At 38.5% G+C, this 23,539-nt stretch overlaps 1 protein-coding gene across 1 annotated transcript in view; it reads right to left on the bottom strand.

The window, feature by feature from the left end:
* Positions 1 to 7,951: 7,951 nt before the first annotated feature.
* Positions 7,952 to 23,539, bottom strand: part of LOC104923988 (glucosidase 2 subunit beta) — a 117,489-nt gene continuing 101,901 nt past the window's right edge. The window contains exons 14-15 of the mRNA XM_027288032.1: positions 12,714 to 12,813; positions 7,952 to 8,817 (exon numbers count right to left, since the gene is read on the bottom strand). Of these exons, the coding sequence (XP_027143833.1) occupies positions 8,680 to 8,817; positions 12,714 to 12,813 (238 nt within the window). The 3' untranslated portion in view covers positions 7,952 to 8,679. The remainder of the gene's footprint in view (positions 8,818 to 12,713; positions 12,814 to 23,539) is intronic.

Here is a 23,539-nt window from a genome sequence, read left to right on the forward strand (position 1 = left end):
GGGCAAAAAAACAGTAAAAAAAAGTCATAGTCTAGTATGGCAAAAAAAAAACTAAAAAAAGTCATAGTATAGCATGGCAAAAAATCAGTAAAGTCATAGTATAGTATGGCAAAAAACAATAAAAAATTAGTATAGTATGCAAAAAACTGTAAAAAAAAGTCATAGTATATTGGCAAAAAACTGTAAAAAAAAAAAAAAGTCGCAGTATAGTTGGCAAAAAAATCAGTAAAAAAAGTAATAGTATAGTATGGCAAAAAACTGTAAAAAAAAAAAGTCATATATAGTGGCAAAAAACTGTAAAAAAAGTCATAGTATAGTATGGGAAAAAATCAGTAAAAAAAAAAAAGTCGTAGTATAGTATGGCAAAAAAATCAGTAAAAAAAGTCATAGTATAGTAATGGCAAAAAATCAGTAAAAAAAAGTATCAGTATCAGATGGCAAAAAATAGCAAAAAAAAGTCATGTTATAGTATGGCAAAAAATCTGTTAAAAAAGTCATAGTATAGTATGGCAAAAACAGTAAAAAGTCATAGTATAGTATGGCAAAAAATCTGTTAAAAAAGTCATAGTATAGTATGGCAAAAAAAATCAGTAAAAAGGTCATAGTATAGTATGCCAAAAAAATAAATAAAAGGTCATGTATAGTATGGCAAAAAAACTGTAAAAAAAAAAGTCATAGTATGTATGGCAAAAATCAGTAAAAAGGCATAGTATAGTATGGCAAAAATCTGTTAAAAAAGTCATGTATAGTATGGAAAAAAATCAGTTAAAAAGGTCATAGTATAGTATGGCCAAAAAAATAAATAAAAAGTAATGAGTAATAGTATGCAAAAAAACTGTTAAAAAAAGTCATAGTATCAGTATGGCAAAAACTCAGAAAATAAAGTCATAGTATAGTATGGCAAAAAATCTGTAAAAAAGTCATAAGATAGCATGGCAAAAAAATCTGTTAAAAAAGTCATAGTATAGTATGGCAAAACAATTCAGTCAAATAAAGTCATAGTATAGCATGGCAAAAATCAGTAAAAAAAAGTCATAGTATAGTATGGCAAAACAATCAGTAAAAAAAGTCATAGTATTACTATGGCAAAACAACTGTAAAAAAGTCTAGTATGTAGGCAAAAAAAAATCAGTAAAAAAGTCATAGTATAGTCGGCAAAAAAAATCAATAAAAAAGTCATATAGGTTATGGCAAAAAAGTGAGTTTAACTATATATATAATATATTATATATATATAATATATGTATATGTATGTATGTGTGGTGTGTATGTATGCGGTGATGACAAACAGAATGAAGTTTAAACTTGACAGGATTTATTCAAATATCAGAGACGGGCAGAAATCTGCGCTCGTACATCAGGACAAACAACAAAGGAGTTGGACATCATCATAAGAGAAAGATGAATGTAGTCGAGTAGATGTTGAAGTTCTGTTGTTTCTGCCAGATAAATGATGCTCATCGTGTAGTTTAAACACTGTGCGTCATGATCAGAGACCCATAATACACAGTGTGTGTGTGATCACACCAACAAATGTCTTAGAGATTTGTCCTCGTCTATCGAGGCCACCATCCCTCCCACGCCAGCCCGGGCAGGATGAGCGCGATGAGCACGGAGGAGAACAGGTTGACGGCGTTGTTGTCTAAGATCGGTTTCCCACAGATCCGCATCGTGGTCGCAGACTCATCAGCTCACCACCTTCCCAACGCTCGAGTCGAAGCTGAAAGTGGAGAAAGATGAAAAAACTGCCCCGTTGGATGCCAATTAAGGTGCATTTGATTTGCTCATCGCGACCTACTGTACTGCATGTGAGCACCAAAAATCAGAAAAAAAGTCATAGTATAGTATGGCAAAATATCAGTAAAAAAAAGTCATAGTATAGTATGGCAAAAAATCAGTAAAAAAAGTCATAGTATAATATGGCAAAAAATCAGTAAAAAAAAAAGACATGTATAGTATGGCAAAAAAAACATAAAAAAAAGAAGAAGATGGCAACAAAAACTCAAAGTAGTATAGTATGGCAAAAAAATCAATAAAAAGTTATAGTATAGTATGTCAAAAAAAAACAGTAAAAAAAGTAATAGTATAGTATGGCAAAAAAACTGTTAAAAAAAGTCATAGTATAGTATGGCAAAAAAACTGTAAAAAGGTCATAGTATAGTATGGCAAAAATCAGAAAAAAAGTCATAGTAGTATGGCAAAAAAATATCAGTAAAAAAGTCATAGTACAGATGGCAAAAAAAAATCAGTAAAAAAGTCATAGTATAGTATGGAACAATCAAAAAAAAACAATAGTAAAAAAAGTCATAGTATTAGTCATAAAATGGCAGTAAAAAAATCAGTAAAAAAAAAGCAAAATAAATCAAATCAAGTATAGTATGGCAAAAAAGTGAGTATACTATATATATATCATATATATATATATATATAATATATATATATATATATATATTGTATATGTATGTATGTGTGTGTGATGTATGCGTGATGATGACAACACAGAATGAAGTTTAAACTTTGACAGGATTTATTCAAATATCAGAGACGGGCAGAATCTGCGCCGATACATCAGGACAAACAACCAAAGAGTTGGACATCATCATAAAGAAAGATGAGTTAGTCGGTAGATGTGAAGTTCTGTTGTTCTGCCAGATAAATGCATGCTCTCGTGTAGTTTTAAACACTGTGCGTCATGATCAGACCCATATACACAGTGTGTGTGTGTCACACCAACAAATGTCTTAGAGATTTGTCCTCGTCTATCGAGGCCACATCCCCCACGCCAGCCCGGGCAGATGGCGCGATGAGCACGGAGGAGAACAGGTGACGGCTGTTGTCTAAGATCGGTTTCCCACAGATCCGCGGTCGTGGTCGCCAGACTCCTAGCTCACCACCTTCCAACGCTCGAGTCGAAGCCTGAAGTGGAGAAAAGATGAAAAAACTGCCCTCGTTGGATGCCAATAAGTGCATTTGATTTGCTCATCGCGACCTACCTGAGTACTGCATGTGCACCACAAAATCTGAAAAAAAGTCATGTATAGTATGGCAAAAAAATCCAGTAAAAGATAGTATTAGTATGGCAAAAAATCAAAAAATCATGATAGATTAAAAAATCATAAAAAGTCATAGTCATAGTATGGCAAAAATGAAAAAAGTCAGTATAAGTTGGCAAAAACAATAAAAAAGGTCATATTAGATGGACAAAAATCAGTAAAAAAAAGTATAGTATATTATGGCAAAAAATTAAGAAACAAAATTATAGTATAGTATGGCAAAAATCTGTAAAAAAGTCAGTATGTATGGCAAAAAAACTTGTAAAAGTCATAGTATAGATATGAAAAAATAATAAAGTCATAGTCGTATGAAAAAAATAGTAAAAAAAAAAAGTTATAGTATAGTATGGCAAAAAATCAGTAAGAAAGGTCATAGATCGTATGGCAAAATATCAGAAAGAAAATAACTCATAGTATAGTTGGCAAAAAAACAAAAAAAAGTCATAGTATAGTATGGCAAAAAATCAGTAAAAAGTCATATATAGTATGGCAAAAAACTCAGTAAAAAAGTCTAGTATGTATGGAAAAAAACATAAAAAAAAAGTAAATAGTATAGTATGGAAAAAAAATGTAATAAAAAAAAGGTCATAGTATAGTATGGCAAAAATCAGTTAAAAAGTCATCGTATAGTATGGCAAAAAAATCAGTAAAAAAAAGTAATAGTATGTATGGCAAAAAAACTGTCAAAAAAAAGTCATAGTATAGTATGGGCAAAAAAACTGTTAAAAAAAGTCATAGTAAGTATGGCAAAAAAACTGTAAAAAGGTCATAGTATAGTAGGCAAAAAATAAAAAAAGTCCATAGTATAGTATGGCAAAAAAATATCAGTTAAAAAAAGTCATAGTAGTATGGCAAAAAAATCAGTAAAAAAAGTCATAGTATAGTATGGCAAAAAAAATTAACACTCATAGTATTTAGTAGGCAAAAAAAATCAGTAAAAAAGTCATAGTATAGTTAGGCAAAAAAGTGAGTATACTATATATATATATTATATATATATATATATATATATATATATATCTAATATATATGTCTATGTATGTATGTGTGTGTGTATGTATGAGTGATGATGCAACAACCAGAATGACGTTTAAAACTTTGACAGGCTTTATTCAAATATCAGAGACGGGCAGAAATCTGCGCTCGCATACATCAGGACAAACAAACAAAGGAGTTGGACATCATCATAAGAAAGATGAATTAGCGAGTAGATGTGACGTTCTGTTGTTCTGCCAGATAAATGCCTGCCATCTGTCGTTTAACACTGTGCGTCATGATCAGCGGACCCCATAATTACCACAGTGTGTTTGTGATCACACCAACACATGTTCTAGAGATTTGTCCTCGTCTATCGAGGCCCAATCCCCACGCCGCCCGGCCGATGAGCGCGATGGAGCAGGAGGGAAACAGGTTGACGGCGTTGTTGTCTAAGATCGGTTCCACAGATCCGAGTCGTGGTCGCAGGAACTCAAGCTCACCACTTCCAACGCTCTTAATAGTACTGTATATTATGGCAAAAAAAAACTGTAAAAAAAAAAAGTAATAGTATAAGTATGGAAAAACAATCATTTAAAACGTCATAGTATAGTATGTAACAAAAAAACCAGTAAAAAAAGTAATAGTATAGTATGGCAACAAAACTTTTAAAAAAGTCTCGTTAGTATGGCAAAAAAACTGTAAAAAGGTTCATCTTAATTAGCAAAAAAATCCGTAAAAAAGTCATCGTATAGTAGGCAAAAACACATCAGTAAAAAACGGTCATAGTATAGTATGGCAAAAAAATCAGCAAAAAGTCACAGTATATATGGCAAAAAAATAGTTTACGACGTCATAGCAGGGCAAAACAAAAACAATAAAAAGTCATAGTATAAGTATGGCAAAAATTCAGTAAAAAAAATCATAGATTCGTATGGCCAACAAAACATCAGTAAAAAAACCGTCCTAGTATAGTTATGGCAACAAAAATCGTAAAAAAAAGTCACAGTCTAGTATGCACAAAAAATTAGTTTAAGAACAGTCATAAGCATGCAAAAAAAAAACAATAAAAAGTCATAGTATAGTAGGCAAAAAAAACATAAAACACGTCATTAGTATAGTATGGCAAAAAAATCAGTAAAAAAAAGTCATAGTATAGTATGGCAAAAAAAACAGTAAAAAAAAGTAATAGCATAGCAAAAAAATCAATAAAAAAGTCATAGTATAGTATGGCAAAAAAAAAAAGAAAAATCAGTTAAAAAAAGTCATAGTATAGTATGGCAAAAAATCAGTGAAAAAAGTCATAGTATAGTATGGCAAAAACAGTTTGCACACAGTTAGAAATTAGAAGCTAAAGATTTTTTTGAATCGGAGGAGACCAAAACAGAGATAAAAGGGGAGTAAATGTTGCGCCAGGTGGCCAAAAACACGACTTCAAATAAATACTCCTGTTACTTTGCATCTGTTTGTTGCTAACCGTGTCATATTCACTCTCAGTTTTGTGTCTAAAGCTTGTTTTTGCTGCCCCCAAGTGGCCAAAACAATGCTTTTTATGAAAAAAAAAAAGGATTTGATGATTTAAAAAAACTATTTTTGTTAGGTGTTAATGTTATTCTAAAGCTGGCTGTGAGATACAAATAAATCTGATTAACAACAGCTGCTAAAGCAAACAGGAAGCGTTTCACCTACTCCAAGGAAAACCAGCATCCCATAGACTTTCATATTAGAAACAAAACATGACAATGCTGATAAACATATTAGTCACTTCTGAACCTTCAGAAATAGAAACGGCTTTGTGTTACCGTACAGTATAAGTGAGTGCGGGCCTGTATATAATGTATGTACTGTATTCTCACATACCAAACGCCTTTAGGTGTTGTTTACAAAGATTGTGTAGGCTAGAGGCTAACTGTGAAGCATCAGTATCGTGACTAAATAGACCGGAGTAAGTGTGGACGCGAGGGAGACGGATGTGACTGTCGCTTGTGACTCAATGCGAACACCCTTTTTTTTTTTTTCTTCTTCTCTGCCCTGAGGGTAAAACTGGCCTCCGTTCAAACAAGAAGGCTGAAAAACAATCTCCAAAAGAGTGAAAGAGAGTGCTGGGTTGCAGTGGGCGTCAGTCAACCAGTCAGTCACTCACTAGTCAGGCAAAGGACCCGCTGCCTCCCGCTGCAGAGAACAGGTACCCTGAACTAGTTTCTACAAAGCTGAGTCGGAGATTTAATGCAATATAAAGCCTCTGGGCCCTTTTAGCAATTTGGAGTCAACACACAAATACGCCCACGCTCAACTGGAAAGACTTTCCATCCCCTGCCCCTTCATGTGCAAATGTGCTGAATGGAGGTGTGTAAGTATGTGCTGAGCGTGTGCTCGGCTTCCCTACTGAATCCTTCCCACCACTCCATCCTTCCCTTTTCCAACACATCAATGACCGGTCGGTTCAAATAAAAACCCAGCTTTGCTGTGTTCCCCCCACCCCCCACCCTTTTTTCCAAACAACTGCAACATGTCTCCCACCCACGCTGTGTGGGGTGAAGCACGCGAGTAATCTAACACACGATGATCATTGAGCAAAGTGAGATGTTGTTGATACCCTGCAGATTGTTCGCTTTGTTTTATCCGAGCGGGTTTTATCCGAGGAAAAGTTCTTTCGCATGGTCACCATATGGCAATGATGCAATATAAAGATTTCTCCAGATGCCAGTAATACAATATTAGACAGGAGTGCCGCTCTCGACACTGTCTGTGTGATTGGCAGCATTTCCAGCTGTTGGGGGAGCTTTGTGTTTTTTTCATGCTGAGATACAGCTTTGGCGTCTGTTGCACATTCGAAATGAGGGGGGAGATTAAAATATACAGCGATATTGTGAAGATGAAGTGATGAATCAAAATGGGTTACAACAGTTTTTTTTTTTTTTCTTGCCCGGCTGATCGGTTCCAGTGTTTGCCTTTCCATGTGCAAGATAAACACAATAGTGCTAGATGTCAGATTTCTGCTGGATTAACACATCTCGTTCCACAACATAATCTAAAGTCAAGTTTTATGTGAGCTTAGTTTGGAGAAGTTTTTTTCCAGGAATGTCTTTTGTACGACTTGGCTGACACCTTAAACAAACTTGACCATTATCCTGAAAAACCGAAGGCGGACGCAGTAGTAATAGTAAGGATCGGAATCAAATAGGAAATGTGGATGTGAGCTGAAGCCAGATAAAAAAAACTGCAGTCCCTGGGCAACACGGCCCGAGGCTATTGCATTGCTAGCAGGCAAACAGCCACCCAGCTGCCCCAGCAGGGTAGAAATATATCAGGCAGCCTATTGGATACCTGACAGCTGATTTAGCTCCCCCTTAATGAGCAGAGGGCTCTGCTGCAGAAAAGTCCACAATCTGTTACATAACAACATCATAAATAGCATACACAGTAAGAAGCAGATTGCTAACGTTGGCAGAATCTTGTGAAATCAAGACGTTATATTCAGTACACAATGCATCACTAATAATAGTTGAAAGCGTGTAAATATTGTGAAAGCGTTTTGGGACTATAGATATAGAAACCACTCATACATTAAGTGGGACAGAATTTAACGTTTTACTGTGGGAATAACACAAAGGTAAGGTTCTAATAAAGTATGAAGAAGTATAACGAGGTTGAGTCCTGGTAGAGAGACAGTCCTTTTATTTGTGCTTATGTATAAAGCAGTCATTTTATACAGCAGTTACATTAGTAGCAATGTCACTATTCGACTATCTACGTAGTAATGTTGTTGAGGCTTAGGTGTAAATACAGCATACTGGAATATATGGCAGTGACAACAGTACAATGTCTCTCAATACTCTGTGACATCAACCTTGTTGAGCCAAACCACATTCGTTCTTTCTGCTGATGTAAATCTACGACGACGACAGTTTACAGTTTTTTTTAAAAAAAGAGGCTAAACAATTCCCTAAACTGTAGTTTTCACTAAAAAGGAGTAAACAGTGTCGGGGACTATTTTGATCTGCGGACTAATACACATTTGGTGCTCTAGTGAGTAGCCGAAGAATGGTGTGCTCATGTCATCCTGTACAAGTTTGACTCATTGACGTGATTTCAACATGTATTTTTTGGAGCTCTATGTAAAGCTTTGGTAATACTTGTTAGGAGGATCACATCATTTTGTTGTTTTTATGTTGACAAATGAGAAAAATATCAGCAGACGTTTTCTTTAAGAGTTAAGTAAGGCTGAAGAAAGAAGCAGTCCTTTTAATTTGTGCTCTTGAATGAGCAGTAACATTAGTTGAAATGTCATTAGACCCTGTAACTGTAGCTGTACTTTGTTCATTCAATTATTTACAAAGTAATTCTGTTGGGCCTCAAGTGTAAACATATATTACCACGACGACATATACTGAAGTGAGGAATACTTAATCAGTCAATTTACATAACTATGTAAAGTAGCGCTGTAACAATCAATGAAAACTAAAGTTCTAGGAGCAGTGTTACTGAAAATCTGATTCTGACCTTAGCAAGACTTGCTTGGAAGTATATATGTTCTGACAACACAGATGTCAGAGGGGACCCTCAGGACCCCAGCCTGTCACCGCAGGCTAGCCAAGAGGGTTGGTGGGGGGAGCTAAATGAATCTAGGCTAGGCCAGTAAGGGAAGGGGTCACAGTTCACTGTGTATGCCCCGCTGCTTTAGCACCGGCTGACAGGCCACAGGAGTCTGAAAGTCCATGATGTACTGGCATTTGCTGGGCTCCTTCACCGATCGCAAGGCTGTCTCCGTTCCGCATGTCAGTGTGACCTAGAAAAGCACAAAGAAAGGAAAGTTGAGGTGGTGTGAGGAGGCGTAGTTAGCCTGAGTCAAGAGCCATGCCAGTTTCCTCTCCCAAAGGGGGCTGATTGAAGATGCTGTCCTACCTCTTGTTTTAGTGATTTTCAAAAGTTTTTGTGAAGATATGGGATTCGCTACAAATGACAGAATTATGCCGAAAGTACAGCACCAGTGGAGTCGGTGGATCAAACATTATCGGATCTTTCGTCAAATAAAATGATTTGCACTGCACATGAAGCGTTTCATCACCACTCCCTCGCCTGCAGTCGGAGTATTACAAGCCCCCAAAAGTGATGCTGTAACCGTGGGACACTGTGGCATTATGGGACATCGTTCCCCACGTGTGAACAGGACGGGCGAGGATGTGATTACCACTGTCAAGACTTTAATAGGCGACTTTGACGCCCTCTGCAAGAGAGTGGAAAGGAGAAAAAAAAAAAAACTTATTTTACTTCTAGGGGGTTTCCATAGCAACCCCTCACATCATACTGCACCCTGAACAGACGATCCCTCTGGCGAACAAAAGCACCTGGAGAGGGAGAGAGACGGGAACTTGACAGGTATTATTGTGCTGAAGTTTCAGGCTGGTACAAGTGGTGATTTGGTTTTGTCCCGTACTTGGATTAAAAATAGTCTTTTGTTATGTCACTTAGTATCTTGTTGCACAGAGATATTAAGTGGGTGTGTGCCACGTGGTGAGACAAAGTATTTTCCTGTGTGTGCGTCCGTATGATTATTGGTGATTTAGTTTTGACTTGCAGGTGCCAGAGCAATAGATCAGTGTTGGGGGGGCAACATGTGTTTGTGTTTCTAGATTCTTCATCATTAAAAAGAGACACTCCACCAATATTACACATGAGGATCGGTTTACTCATCATGAATCAGCCCCTAAAAACAAGGCTGATCTCATAGTGATATCAACATAGTTGTCTCATCTTGGACTTGGAGAGTAGAAAAAAGTAACAACTGGAAGGGCGGAGTTCGAAAGAGGTGGGTACCAGGCAGGGAGGGTCTGTTGGGTTGCATTATGGGATTGCATTAGTATTTAGGGTTTTTAAATATAAGGACCATAAATCAGGATATCTTGACTTCTGCTGCATCCGTTTTGCCCATTTTCCCCCCAACTTTTTGAATCTTTTTGACACATGGAAGCATTTTTTTTCTTTTGTAGTCTTTGTCTCCAGACCAGTTTTTGAAGGTCTTAGTCTTGTGTCTTAATCGATCGCATTTTTACTTGGTCTTGTCAGACAAAAAGGACTCTAGAGTTTATTTCAAGTTTTATTTCACTCAATTGCTTAAACATTGTCTGACTGATTTATCATTACTGTGACTGGATAGAAAATGTTGTGTTCATCTGCGAAACAGCATCCAAAATATCATGACAAGTCAGTCTTGACTGAACACTGCCAGATTGCACTGGACGGTTGGAAAAATAAAAATTCATTGTGTAGCTTTGGTCATCATTTCTATTCATTAAAATAACATTCCATTCACCAAGAAAGACAACAAGCCAACATTTTACAAGAGGTAAAATTGAGATTTTTTTTCCCAGCTTTGGCTAACCTGTAGGTTAATTTCACTGCAAACAGCCTTAATGTGCATGTTTCTTGTCCTATTTAAGATTCTTACTCCATGGTGAGTAAAATCTTATGACCGATTAAAATGAAGGCCAAATCTACAAAAAAACAGACCTTGAAATTGGAATGATCCCTAAAAAACGGGAGAGGCCAGTTCAGATCTGGAGCCACGGTTGCAGCTGAACTCACTGCTCACATGTAACAGTCACAGTCCAGCACTTTAAATTTAATTAATAACTGAAACAGTTGAGTTCACCCTTCCCTACAGACTCTGCACGCTGTTTGAATTTGGATTACCTCAATATCCACCAGTGAAACAATACATCACTGGTCCCACTACTCAAGTATAAAAAGTGTGCTTCACCACTGAAAGAAAGAGGAGTACCCAAAGATGAGGTTCAGCATTTCAAATATAATGAGCGTCGACTTCTGACGAGCCTTCATTTATGCCGACTGCACACGGTTAGGGGGTTGTATCAAAGGAATTCAATTTAGTCTTTTCAAAGGGGGTCCCTGGATGGCATGAGCACATACATTTGCAAACGACATTTATTGGACTCTGATTTGAAGAAGGGGGCCAGGCAAAGAAAATAAGATGATTAAATGTGTTGCATTTTTAATTGAGCAAATTCGCGCACACAAAAAGTGTAAATGGTTCTCGTAAACGTAGCTGAAAGACTAAGGGGGTGCTGGGAAAATGGAGAGAGGAGTAGAAAAGGAGAAAGCTGCAGGATAATGCAACTGGAGCGACATTAACCATAAAACCAATGAAGACTGACAGAGGGGAGAAAGCAAGTCAGCTTCCATCACTTGGCTTTGAACAAAACATTTTTTTTGCCAGGCTGCTGAGTGGGCCATGAGGACTGAACGTCTTTTACTGATTGACTGACTAATTCCCCATTGTTGAAATGCACATGCGCAGGAGAGGCATGCAGAGAGCAGACTGGGCGAGAAGGCTTCAAATTGTCCCCGAAGAATGTGGTGAGAGGAGCTTCATTTGGCTGTTTTCTTTAGCTTTCCTTATGGAAATAAGCGGACTACATCTTTTTTACAGCTTGTATTTATTTCTGGAGGTGGATTGTTAAAGTATTTGGTTGTTGAGTGCTTCAAAGCGTGTGCAACTTAAGAATGTTCTTTGCAAAAAAGCCTGTGATCAACGAATCACACGTCAAAAATATCTGAAAACCTAACTGTGGCTAAACTGTTGCAATTTTCACTGTAGTCTCTCAGAGAACTGTTCTGTCCACAGTAATTCAATGGACATGTTGCTGGAATTTCTCAATGCTGTGAGTATTTGGGTAGGCAGCAGAAGAAATCTCATAATATCCTACCAAACCAGAACCAGGCTTTTATTTATACTTTTCCTTGTTCTTCTGGTTAATGCAAGCTCAAAAGCGCCTCGATGTTCACCTGTTGTGATATATTCAGCATAATGTCCATCTCTACAGCACTAATTTCATCAGCACAGCCGTTCCGTATTGGCTTTCCGCGATGATGTAAAGCTACTCTGAAGCTTTCCTTCCATAATTTTCACATATTATGCATCCTTCCCATCATAAGTAGGCTTTCAATGAGAAAAAAATGTGATGGTGTTAATTTTGGAATATGAAAACATTTATAAAAACAGGAACTCAGGCTAGAAGAGTGGAAGTATAACATGACTCTGGAATTAGTGCTGTGGTGGATTTACCCAATATTTATTTGTTTGCGACGGTGACGCCTCTGGCTATTACTTGAGACTCTGCCATTATTCAAATACAGGCTTTCATATGAGAATTTACAGTATCTGCATGGCTGCAAGAACGCAGAGAATACTGTAAATCTGCAAAGAAAGAAAACAACCCAATACAAATCAGGGATAAAAAAAGTAGACAAACATAGTGAAGCGATTGGTGAGTTTGCAGGGAGGGTTCTTTCTAAAATATGATATGATACAGGGGACGCATTAAGGCCTCATATGAGAGTGTACAGTATGTTGTTTTGCAGCGTTGACATGATATTTTACCGTGATCTTAAAAGGGTGTCTGAAAATCATTTGTGTTGCCTAACAACGTAGATCTCCATGTGAATTGAAAGACAGAAATCACAATGTTACCTTTTAAAGTCTAAAATGGCAAACAACTGCCATAATGAATTTAAATCCAAACAGGGTCTGTATCACATCTCTAATGAGCTGTGCAAATGACTTCTTATCGTTCCCTCGTCCTTTACCAACGTCATCGACTCATCGTGTATATGACAGTGCTCCCACTAGTGTGAATGTTTACTGGTTTTGTGTGAAACACTTACTGTAGTACTGCGTGAACCTCCTTGCCAGCAGGGTTCTCCATTCTCATACACCATCTGACTGTACTGGTTCTTTGGTGTTCCTGCCCACATCCCCCACTTCCTGAAAGACAAATGCTCACTTTGAGTATTTTGATAGATGAAGTGCCAGTGGAAACAAAGTTTCTGTCTTATCAGTCAAGCCAAACAAATCATTTTACAAACACACACACACACATATATATATTTATTTAAACAATACTAGGTTGGCTTATTGAAACACACTTTCTAGCAGCAAAAATAAAAAGCTGGCAAGGTGGCCGGTCTGGCAGTGCCCTCCTTTGGATCTTGGCACCGGCGCTCTTGCGTCCCCTCTCCTCTTCAACAATGGAGGGGAAATATTAATTACCATTTTGTCAGAGTTAATTCTGTGTGCAATAACACACGAGGGAAGGAGAAGAGAAAAAAAAACACACACAACGCTAGTGAAGCCCATCTCAAATGAGGTTTGTTGCCTGCCCAGTGCTAGCTAATTACATTCTCACCAAACATTTGGAAAACCAAAGCAAACCGGGGTGCCAGTGGACACTTTCCAACACAGCTCTCGGTACCGACAGATGCCATTTGATTACGCTTTCACCAGCTAACTTCCTGTGATCTTCTGTTGAACTCGTGCAGCTTCTTTGAGGTGGCGTCGGCTGCAGTCGCGCTGCTGGTAAAGTATTGATTTTTTTGTAAAACACTGTAATCCTGTTAGGGAGGGAACTCTTTTATGCATTTGATGCATGGTTCATTGAAGACGTCTACTTAAAACGTGTGTGATCTCCTGCCTTACATAGCCTTTTTTTTTTTTTTGAAACTTGCTTGTCAATGTTGCGTTAATCATTCTAGATAAAGACCTGCGAAAAGCTATAAATTCTATGTATTGTTCTTTTAATCTGCCAAAGTGCTTTTCTCACCAGTGCCAACCTTGTCACAAGTGTGCAACACTTGATCAATTAGCCTACATCGACCTTTCCACCGAGGATTAAAGTAACGAGAACTGCTCCACTCTTTTAGTATGATGGAAACTAATCCGCTATATTTCACAACCTATGATTCTGTAATTGAGCTCAATAGAATATTATACTTTTTATATCTGTTGATTTTTCTAAAGCTCAACATTCAGAATAAATCAATAGTTATTCTATAATTAATGTTTGCTTTGTGCTTTTTTCTCTACAACAAACAAGTAATTATAAATCTTAGATGACTATGATAGAATGAACGTGGTAGTAGAATAAAAACCTTTCTAACAAACACAGACTTTCTTTCCACATTTTTTTAAATGTCGTTTTATTCTTATTTGACCTTGATGAGGGCAAACATCAAGTTCTCTTTGATTTCAAAAAGCACTCTCCAGTTTTGCCAGATACATGGCTGTCTTCAGGTCCCCAAGTGCGGCTTTTCTCCCCGTCCATGATGTGCATGGCTTATTTAAGATGTCTGATCGGGTCACGCAGAGGTGAATTGCTCACACAAGTGGAAGCCGGCTGGTCCCGAGCATCTTTTTTTTTCCCCTTTCCAGCCTGTTTGATTGGGTTTTAGCACTCTCTTAGTACCATGAGGCCCTCAAATGGATTGCTGTCAGGGCCAGCAGACATGGCAAGCGGCGAAAGTGACAGTGCTCCAGCTCTCTGCTGCAAGTTGACCAGCGATCCCTTGCGCATCACCCCAACAAGGCACGCAAGCACCTCATTCCCTCGCCTCACTCTCGTTCACTTCCTTCCTTAATCTCCATTCCCGCTCCAGTGCCCCAGGAGGCAGCGTAGGCCACGTCAATTAGGTTTAAGTTATCCCCGAGACTGAGCCAACACACTCGAGTCATTTGGACTCACAGGAGTCACAAGATGGGATGTTATTCCCCGTAATAATACCTAGTTGCACTTTTCTACAGTCTAGGACTAGGCCATTTTCTACAATCATTCTACAGTTTTTGCCAGACTCGTCCAAAGCTAGTTATTTACACCTCTGGAAAACATCGTATTGGGCCTTAATGCTTAATTTCATGGCACTGGGAGACATAAAGATTAGTATATGTTAGTGTGACCCTGTGACTGACAACGTGGCACAATCCAAATGTGAAAAATGGACCAACCTGCCTCAGTGACAACTTCATTTTCTCATCCAGTTCCAACAGCTATAAGCTGCAGCCATGACACACATGATGCTCAGTCTGCTTAAATTATCTGGGTTACTGTATGTATGTATGCATCTGCTGCACCTGTCTTCTGCAGCCAAGCAGGAAATCCTGTTTGCCTGCCCAGTAAAATGGGCTAACACCCAACTATCACTATTCAGATCTATGTTTTTTTTTCTTTTCAGGAATAAAACAAGAGAAACGGGCACATTCCTGTCCAAAAATGAACATAATTAAAGTATGTAAATAGATTAAGATTGGCAGCGGACAGTAATTTGCATTTAGTCTTTGTAGAAAATCCATTTCCAACCACATGGAGAAAAGGGAGGGGCCACAAATGCAGACTTCCTTTTAATGATTAATGACGGCTTCAAACCTCGAGAATCTGATTTACAGATATGCGGGTTATGACTCATTCTTCAATCTGGCCTCCTCTAATGCCATAAAATGCACCTTCCATCAAAGATAAACGTGTAATAGCAGCGTATCTAGGCAGCTAAACCTATTATCCATACATTTACTTTGCATTGGCGGGTGAGATAGTGGGCCTCGGAGAACTCAGACATGTCTCTAACCGCACACATTAGGGAGTCAATCTCATTTAATTTTCTCTCTGAATCACTAAGGTGGGATTTCTATTGACACACAGATGGAGTTGCGATTTAATTAGATCTAGTACCCACAAAAACACCAATCGCAGTTGAGTTCACTGTAAGACTAAATAAAGAATCACGAAAATACTTTGCAATATGTTGCTATCTAACATCTCCAAGACTACTGATTTTGAAAGAAATACTTTTTTGCAACTTTCGCGACAAAACTGGTTTCAGAGTATTGTTTTACCGGTTTTTAGAACCTAATCCTCATTAAGAATGATTAGCATTAAAAAAAGCTGATTAGCTTCCTTTTCATCTTCTGATAATGGCTTGAGCCGATATAAGCTCTTCTTATTTCTTTAAAACGATGCTGTCGCCAGTGATTCCGTTTCAAACTTCATCGCGGCATTAATCCGTATGCCTCGAGTGATAAATCCCGAAGATCCACGGCTAATCTCGCTCAACACTGAGGGGAGAGTTACCCCCTCTGATATAGCCACAAATCAACCTTTCAGAAGCAATTATCATTTAGACAACTCTACTCTGGTATTTAAACACCCCGCAGATACTGGGAGGGAGGAAGGAGGGGATAAGAATCTGGGCCAAAAGTGCATTTGTGCATGCCTTGATGTGTGTCCGCGTATGTTTGTGTGTGTGTGCGTGTGTGTGTTTTGAGACTCTGGGCCCTTCACTGGAGAAAAAAAATGGATGAACAAAAACCACAGGGAGAAGAAAACAATGGTGGCCCCGTTCTGTGGTTTTCCTCAAGAAAAAAAACGGAATATAAATTTGCTCATTTGCCTTCAGTGCCCATTCAGTGTGTGTTCGTCGACGTTAGAAAGATGACGTAAAACTCCACTCAAGCGTCATCACAACTGCTTCTCATGCACAGGAGCAAGCTGCAAAGAATTATATTTCTATTTCCACGTGTTTTTACAAGCAGAGAGGCACTTGTATCAACACTGAGGCAACAAGGGCTTTTATTTATTATACATAAATACCCTATATTTACCCTATACTTACCCTATACTGAAATGTGTCCATGGTGTCAACTACTGATATTAACTGCAGTGTTCTGGCTGTCACTAGCATCAATATTTGACAAAATTTGCTCATATTTAGTTATAATTTTGGTCATTTAGACTATATTTACAGCTGGCTGTGTAGTGGTTGGATTCCAAAAGCTCAGATGGTGTAGATACAATCTGAATTAGCTGGATTATCTTGTAAGAAAACACATCACAGGCCACTTTATCTTGAATTTATACCATTTAGCACTTAAATTAAAAGCAAATGAAGAATTTATTATTTTTTTTAAACAAAAAGGAGCTGAAACATCGCAAACAATACCCAGCTCTACGGGAGCTATCAGTTTCAACGTTAGGCTAGGTCCTTCAAATACAGTCACTCACACACACACACACACACACACACACACACACACACACACACACACACACACACACACACACACACACACACACATTCATTTGCAGCAACTGTCAACGTTCGCATGTGCCAACTCAGCTTGAGATTACTTGTAAATGCTTCTCCAACAACCCAGCTCCTCATCCCGAATCCTAACCTGTGTTAAGACGGTGTAAAGTCTGTGCTTATTACCGTCACCTTCCCACTGTAGCATCCACTCATTAGCTGCCACCGCAATGAATTATACCTCACAGCTATGCTTTTTCGCTGCTTTAACAAGGGGGTCTGGAGCAGCAAGTTAGTCCCCTCACTATGCTGTTAATGCGCTAATCATTTACAGCATGAGACGCTGCGCTGCACTGGCAGGTAGAGAGAGCAATTTGGGAGCTGCTGGCTAATTTGGATCCGGTGAAGCAGCAGTGCTACTAAGAAAAGAAAGAAAGAAAAAATGTTTTAAAAAAAAGAAGCCCCGCTCTCATAGCCAAGCAGTGCCAGGCGTCGCTAACCTCTGCCACTTGTGTAAGGTCACCAATCAGAGAGCACCGTCATTACTGTGCCAGTCACTGATGCTCCTCTCACCCTCCTACCACCCATTGTGCCCACCACCATCATAAATAATTCATACGCATATGAACATGTGAAGGACACATGCTCAGTCAGGGCTTTCACTTCATATGACTGATATATGAAAAGAGGGCATTTATATCTATATTCTTTTGTTCTTTGCATTCCTTGTGGGACACACAGAGCAGGATTTAAATATATTATTACTTAATAATGTATGTGGGGATATATATATATATATATAAACAATTCTTCAACAGGTCATCCTGTGAAGTTTCTGGCAGTATCGTGACAATTTTCTTATGTATAGCGCGCTGACCCACATAATGACTCCAAATCAGTGAGTAACACATTTAGTTTTGCATCCGCTGCATAAACAGAACAACGAGGCCATTTTTATGTGCGGTTATAAAACAAAAACTCAGGGTAGCATATTTCATCAACACCTCCTGACAGATATAAATCTGGGGCTGATGTCAAACCCAAATCAGTATTCTGTTAACAGCTCACTTGTGCCTCATTAACGACAGGGCTAGATGTTGCCATGGCTACCCAGCAGAAAGGCCATCAGGGGTTCACAGTGTCAGCTCCCCCCGCTCTCCACTCCCTACCACTTTAACCCTCTCCTCAGACACACAAGAGTCATTACCCTTTCGTCTTGATTGCCAGATAAAGTGTGGGCTGTTCAGGGTTCAGGGACCATACAACAAACGCATTAGGAACACAAATATATAGGCGTTACGTTTTCCCGTATGAGTGTGCTATAGGGTGTTATATAAATGAATTTCTGTATCTGACTGGCTGTCACAGTGGCTGTACTCCTCTTGAAGCATTGGACATTAGGCGGCTGCCGTGTTCCCAGGTAAAGAGGGTCCCCTCTCTTCGCTAATGGCACTCTAGCGAATGACCTTGACAGCTTGAAAATGAGCGCATTAAGTAGAACACTTAAATGTATAATTATGCACTTGTTCCAGTGGAACTGTCACTACTGTGTAGGTTAAATCATTATGGCTTAGATAAGATGAAAAAAAAAATTAAAATTAAAAACTATCTGTCAAAATAATTAAACGAAAAAAGGGAGCATCACTCCACTCATTGATTGAGCACAATCCAAAAAAAAAAGAAAAGAAGCAAAGCGACAAACACCGCCATTAGTCATTTTAAGTCAAAAGACATCCATGGAAATATGACGTGTTTGTTTTCAACGTGACAGATTAATTAAAAATTAAATCAGGATGGCAAGATAATGTATATAATGTATTATGAACACTGTGTTAAAACTTTCATGGCATGCTAATGTAAAATATGAATTAATAAGAGACAAAGACAAACCCAGTATGCAAAACGCAAAAGTACACAACTGGAAAATACAGCGTTCCTCTATCTTCAGAACAATCACGGAGACCAATCCTCAAAAAAACGTCAACATTTATCATGATCAAACAGTCCATTTGATTTCATAGCACTGTTCAGGATACAAAATCAAGAATAAAAAAGTAGTTGTTCCAAAATGTTTTATTAGTACTACTACTACTACTACTACTACTACTACTACTACTAAGTACTTGTACTTATCAAATAAGAGGAAGTAAAGACGGTGATACATTTGTGTCATGTCATATACGGCTTGAAAAACAGAATAGAACATTCAAAATCTCATTTGTAAAAAATGTAATTTACTGAAATCTACTTGAACCTAGACCTTTGTGGTAATTGCAAAAAAAGCCCTCTAAGGCTCTAGCCCATGGGTAAATCAAGGGATGACGACAAGTTCAGACATGTCTGTAATAATAACAGAACCGAGAGGACCAGAAAGGGTAGCAGTTTTTTTAAATAGCAAAGATATGATGGAGGTAATCATGCATGGTGTCATGCTGGTAACTTTCATGAAGGCTTCAAATGTAAAGGCAATTTATTTCAAAATACATTAAATATATTGGAAAATAGTTGCTGTAAACATGTGAAAAGACTTTGAACGATATATTACTGAAATGTGGAGTTAGAGGTTCAAACAGTTTTTCACCAGTTTTCAGTCCAGGATTTTGTGGGCGGTCCTTAAAGGGCGGCTCGATGACACGCTGAGGCCACCCTGAGCATACCCCTGCATCCCTAGAGATGAATTCATCTCGCTCAGAGTGTTTCAAAGTTAGTCATGCGATTTTCTGAACGCATCTGACACGTTTTAGTCGCTTCAAAATTACTGCTTGACTGCTCCCACAACAGTCCTGGAGCTGAGAATACTGCTCATTTACCTGATTTTGACACCTAATTTCATACATTTGTCAATATTTTTAAATCATTCAAATTTGGCTGGGTGGTTTCTTCTTTGGTCCGACATATCCACACATTTATTCTTACAGACTTTAAGATAAGACTCATTCCTCTTAGAAAAAGATGGAGGTGACATCAGGCCTGGATATATCTCTATATATATCCATAGTCCTGCTTAGCAATTAAGATGTTCGACGTGCTTCCATTTCACTGATGATTCAGTACGTAAAATAACTTCCATTCCCCTGTGTCACTGTTATGACACATCAGGTTAAATCGGCTCAACAATTTCACTTTGTCTGCAGTTAAGTTTTGTTCTGTTCCTGTGACGTCCCCTTGTTCTTACTATTCATCCAAAACTGTTTGCTGACTCACGCATCACACATCAGTTGGTGGAAGCTGAAAAAATATTGTCGAATATCAACATTGTCAAAATGCCAGGAGACACGCTGCATTGTATTTTTAGCCTATGACTGCCGACCTTAAGTGAAGCTATTCTGCCAAAAGCTGTTGAAGCGTATCATCCCCAAATTCAATCTTGTGTTGATGTTCAGTTTCTTTCTTATTTTGTAACCTGCTTGTGTTTGAGTAGTTTCACAGCAATAATCTTACAGCTCCCTTGTGATTGCCGTGCAATAAAAAACGGCCACCTATCGAGATAATTAGCTACAGTACTTTTCGCCTATTTATACATGCGCAACCGCTGCAGAAAACTGCAAGCAGTAATTAATCTTAAAAGGAGAAGGGACGTAATGTATTTCCTATCAGAACTTCATTCCTTTTAATACTTTTAAAAAGATGTCGGACATTTCAGCTGCCCTCGTGAAAAAATGACTTATTGATCAAGCTGACATATTTCCATATTACCATGGCCACAGACTAGTCTCTCCTTTCTCAGGCCTCCGCCAATAAATTTGCTCTGCTGGATCATTCAAGCCCCGTAAAAGACTTTGACAGCCTGGAGGCATTCACATCTCTGCACCTCTTTCTCTTAGCACCTGGGGATTCTTTTATTCTCTCTCTCTCTCTGTTACATTGTGGAGATCTTTTATTTCGAGCGCTACAAGAACTGCATCGTGGCAAAACAATATAGGGTCACTAGCGCTGGGTTTAAAGTGAGCTTGGCAGCAGGTGTGAGAAAATATTGTTAAGCTATGTTTGTATGTAGCTCAAAAAAGGCAGATCTGTAAACAGCATGAGTATGTCTACAGTGCAGCGCTACAAACAGCCAACCTATTTGTATTTTCCACGGTGGCCAGCACATCCCACTCTCTCTGGGGTTGCTCTGCGCTGTCATTTCAACTGCCTGGCTCCAGCGCAGTGGGCATACACAGTCATTCACTGTGGTTTCAATGTTGCTAGGCTACCTCACTTCTCCACTGTTTTCTGTTTGAAAATCCACTGTTCAATAAAGCAGTTCAAGGGAGACCTGTGGGTTTGAATACTGAGCGATATGAACCTGCAGGAGTAACTGACAACACTAATAGCCTTTTTTTTGTTTCAGAATACCCTTTTTCTTTTCTTTTTTCCCTTGACTCTGTAGCACAGTAGCACTATCTGCGCCTACCTCTACAGTCCCATGCATCTGCTTCAGTCATAATATTCATACATCAGAACATTTATAACCATCTCTGGTTACATTTTCCTGTTTTAAAAGTGTACGAACTGAGTCATAACCGGAGCGGTGAAAATCTTTCTTTTGTAGTCTTCCACTGTTCTTTTATGGTTATTCATATCCGCCCAGCAGTGTCTAGGAGTTATTATTATTCCTATTGTCTATCCTGTTTTTAGATTTGAATGTTGGGCGTGTTCCAAGCTTGGACTGTCAAACACAGTGTGTTTCCAAGGTTGAAGGGTGATTAAGCGAGACGCTCGCCAAGGCTCTGCACAATTTCAGCCTTTGCCTTTGTCTTCCCTCTCCGTGTGCTCTCGATGATGACGAGTGCATTGCAGTTTGACCCCAGCACAAAGGAGAGGCCTAGCTCCTTGAACTTTGCAGGGTGACGCACGCCGACCCCCTGACCCTAACTGCGTGGCAACCTGATTTCCCTGGAGTACCAAAACAAAAACTCATTGGATGACCCCTCAACTGATCCCTCCGTCCTCCACAGCTACATTTAAATCATCCCACCCGCCTTCCAGAGGACAAAACGCTTCATCTGAGTGCTCAGTGTTTATATAGTTTTTATTTGCTTTCTCTGGCTACGATCTATAAAAGTTCCATATATTTATGTTTGACACTTTTCTAACATCTCTTATGAGAGCACAAATGAACATATATTTGGGTATTAATATACAGAACGAATTAGTTCAAACTGCTTGTTCTGGTCCAGACTGTTCCATATCATTGCCTCTGGAGCTATTTCCAAGCTAATACAGGAAGGAGCCACATAAATATTTCAAAGGCAACAGTGAAAGGTTATTATGGCCAGACGCTGTTGTGAGAGGATACTTTAAGGAGTTGTTTTTTTGTAGTTGCTGCTGTTGTTAGCAGGAAATGATTCAAACACTAAGCTAATTAATGGATCTTGACAATGTACTTCCTAGGGACTTATGTTTTAAAAACTTAAACGAACCAGACTGATAGTGAGCTGTTGTGCTCACTGCTACTGATACACTTGATTGTATGAACCTGTTTAATGTTTGTAGTCGACTGCATACATCGTGTTTCTGCCAAGGAGAATTTCAAACTAGACTTTGCTTTGTTCTGTGCTTTGTCATCATTTTCACAACAGTGGTATAATGTCACTGCATTCAATTATGTTCCTGCAGTTTACCATTAAGTTTCACTTGAGATTGTTGGAAACAAGAAAAGCCTGTCATACTTTGGTTTCCTCTGTCGGGTGTCACAAAGCTTTTATTTTTTCCAACCTGGACTTTTGACCCAAGAACAAAGCTGTACCATCAGCTATAGGCTGGCAAAGCACAAATAACCTTGTCATATATTAATAGACTGCAGCTTGTAAGCACCATGATGAATAGCAGTAGATATCTGAGTTTCTTTATTCTCTGTATGATGTTGCATGACAAAAAACCTGAACAATAAGAGTCATTTAAGTGAATTAGCAGTGTGTCAGAGTAACAGTAACATTTTAAACCGCACGTGCGAGTCTGGAGCTAGTGCCGAGACGTTGTTAGCTTAGCTTAAAATAAACTGCATGGTACCAAACCAAAAATCTTTGTTTTTGTAGATAAAAACAAGAGGAAAAGTATACATTTGTGAGCTTTTAGAGCTGGTACATGATCCTATTTATTTAGGCATGTTAGCTGTTTCTTCCTGTTTTTAGCCTTAATGCTAAGCTACGCTAACCATATGGTTCTAGGTCCATGTTTCAACCACATTTGAGGTTGAGTAGTATTCTTATCTCACTCAGCAAGTCTTGTCTAAATGCCAATCTCTTCCTTTTGGTCCTCTTTAAGGCAACAGTCTGTGCAAATGGGCTAAAGAGTTGCTGTCTGAACTGCTAATGCATTAGTTGTAAACTACAATATTGTGTAGTCAAGTGGGAAAGGTATAGAGATAAATCAAATTCCAAATCCAACAAAACTTTTATGGCAAAGAGCACCAAAGGCCTCAAAAGTTACCATCGAGTTGAACCGAGACCATCTTGAAAACCACAAACAACAATTTTTCAGTACTAGCACACACACTTCATTTGTGATACTGCAGCGAAACAAAGAGGCTTGTGGGAAATGGATGCGACATGCCGGTGACAAAGGGTGATAAATGTTCCGTTTCTATGTACAGTATGCACAGTATGTGTATGTTTCTTCCTTGAACAAAGTATAAAATCAATGCTTTCATGTTACGC

This window comes from Larimichthys crocea, chromosome XIV, assembly GCF_000972845.2.
Source record: "Larimichthys crocea isolate SSNF chromosome XIV, L_crocea_2.0, whole genome shotgun sequence".
In the NCBI taxonomy this organism is placed as follows: domain Eukaryota; kingdom Metazoa; phylum Chordata; class Actinopteri; family Sciaenidae; genus Larimichthys; species Larimichthys crocea.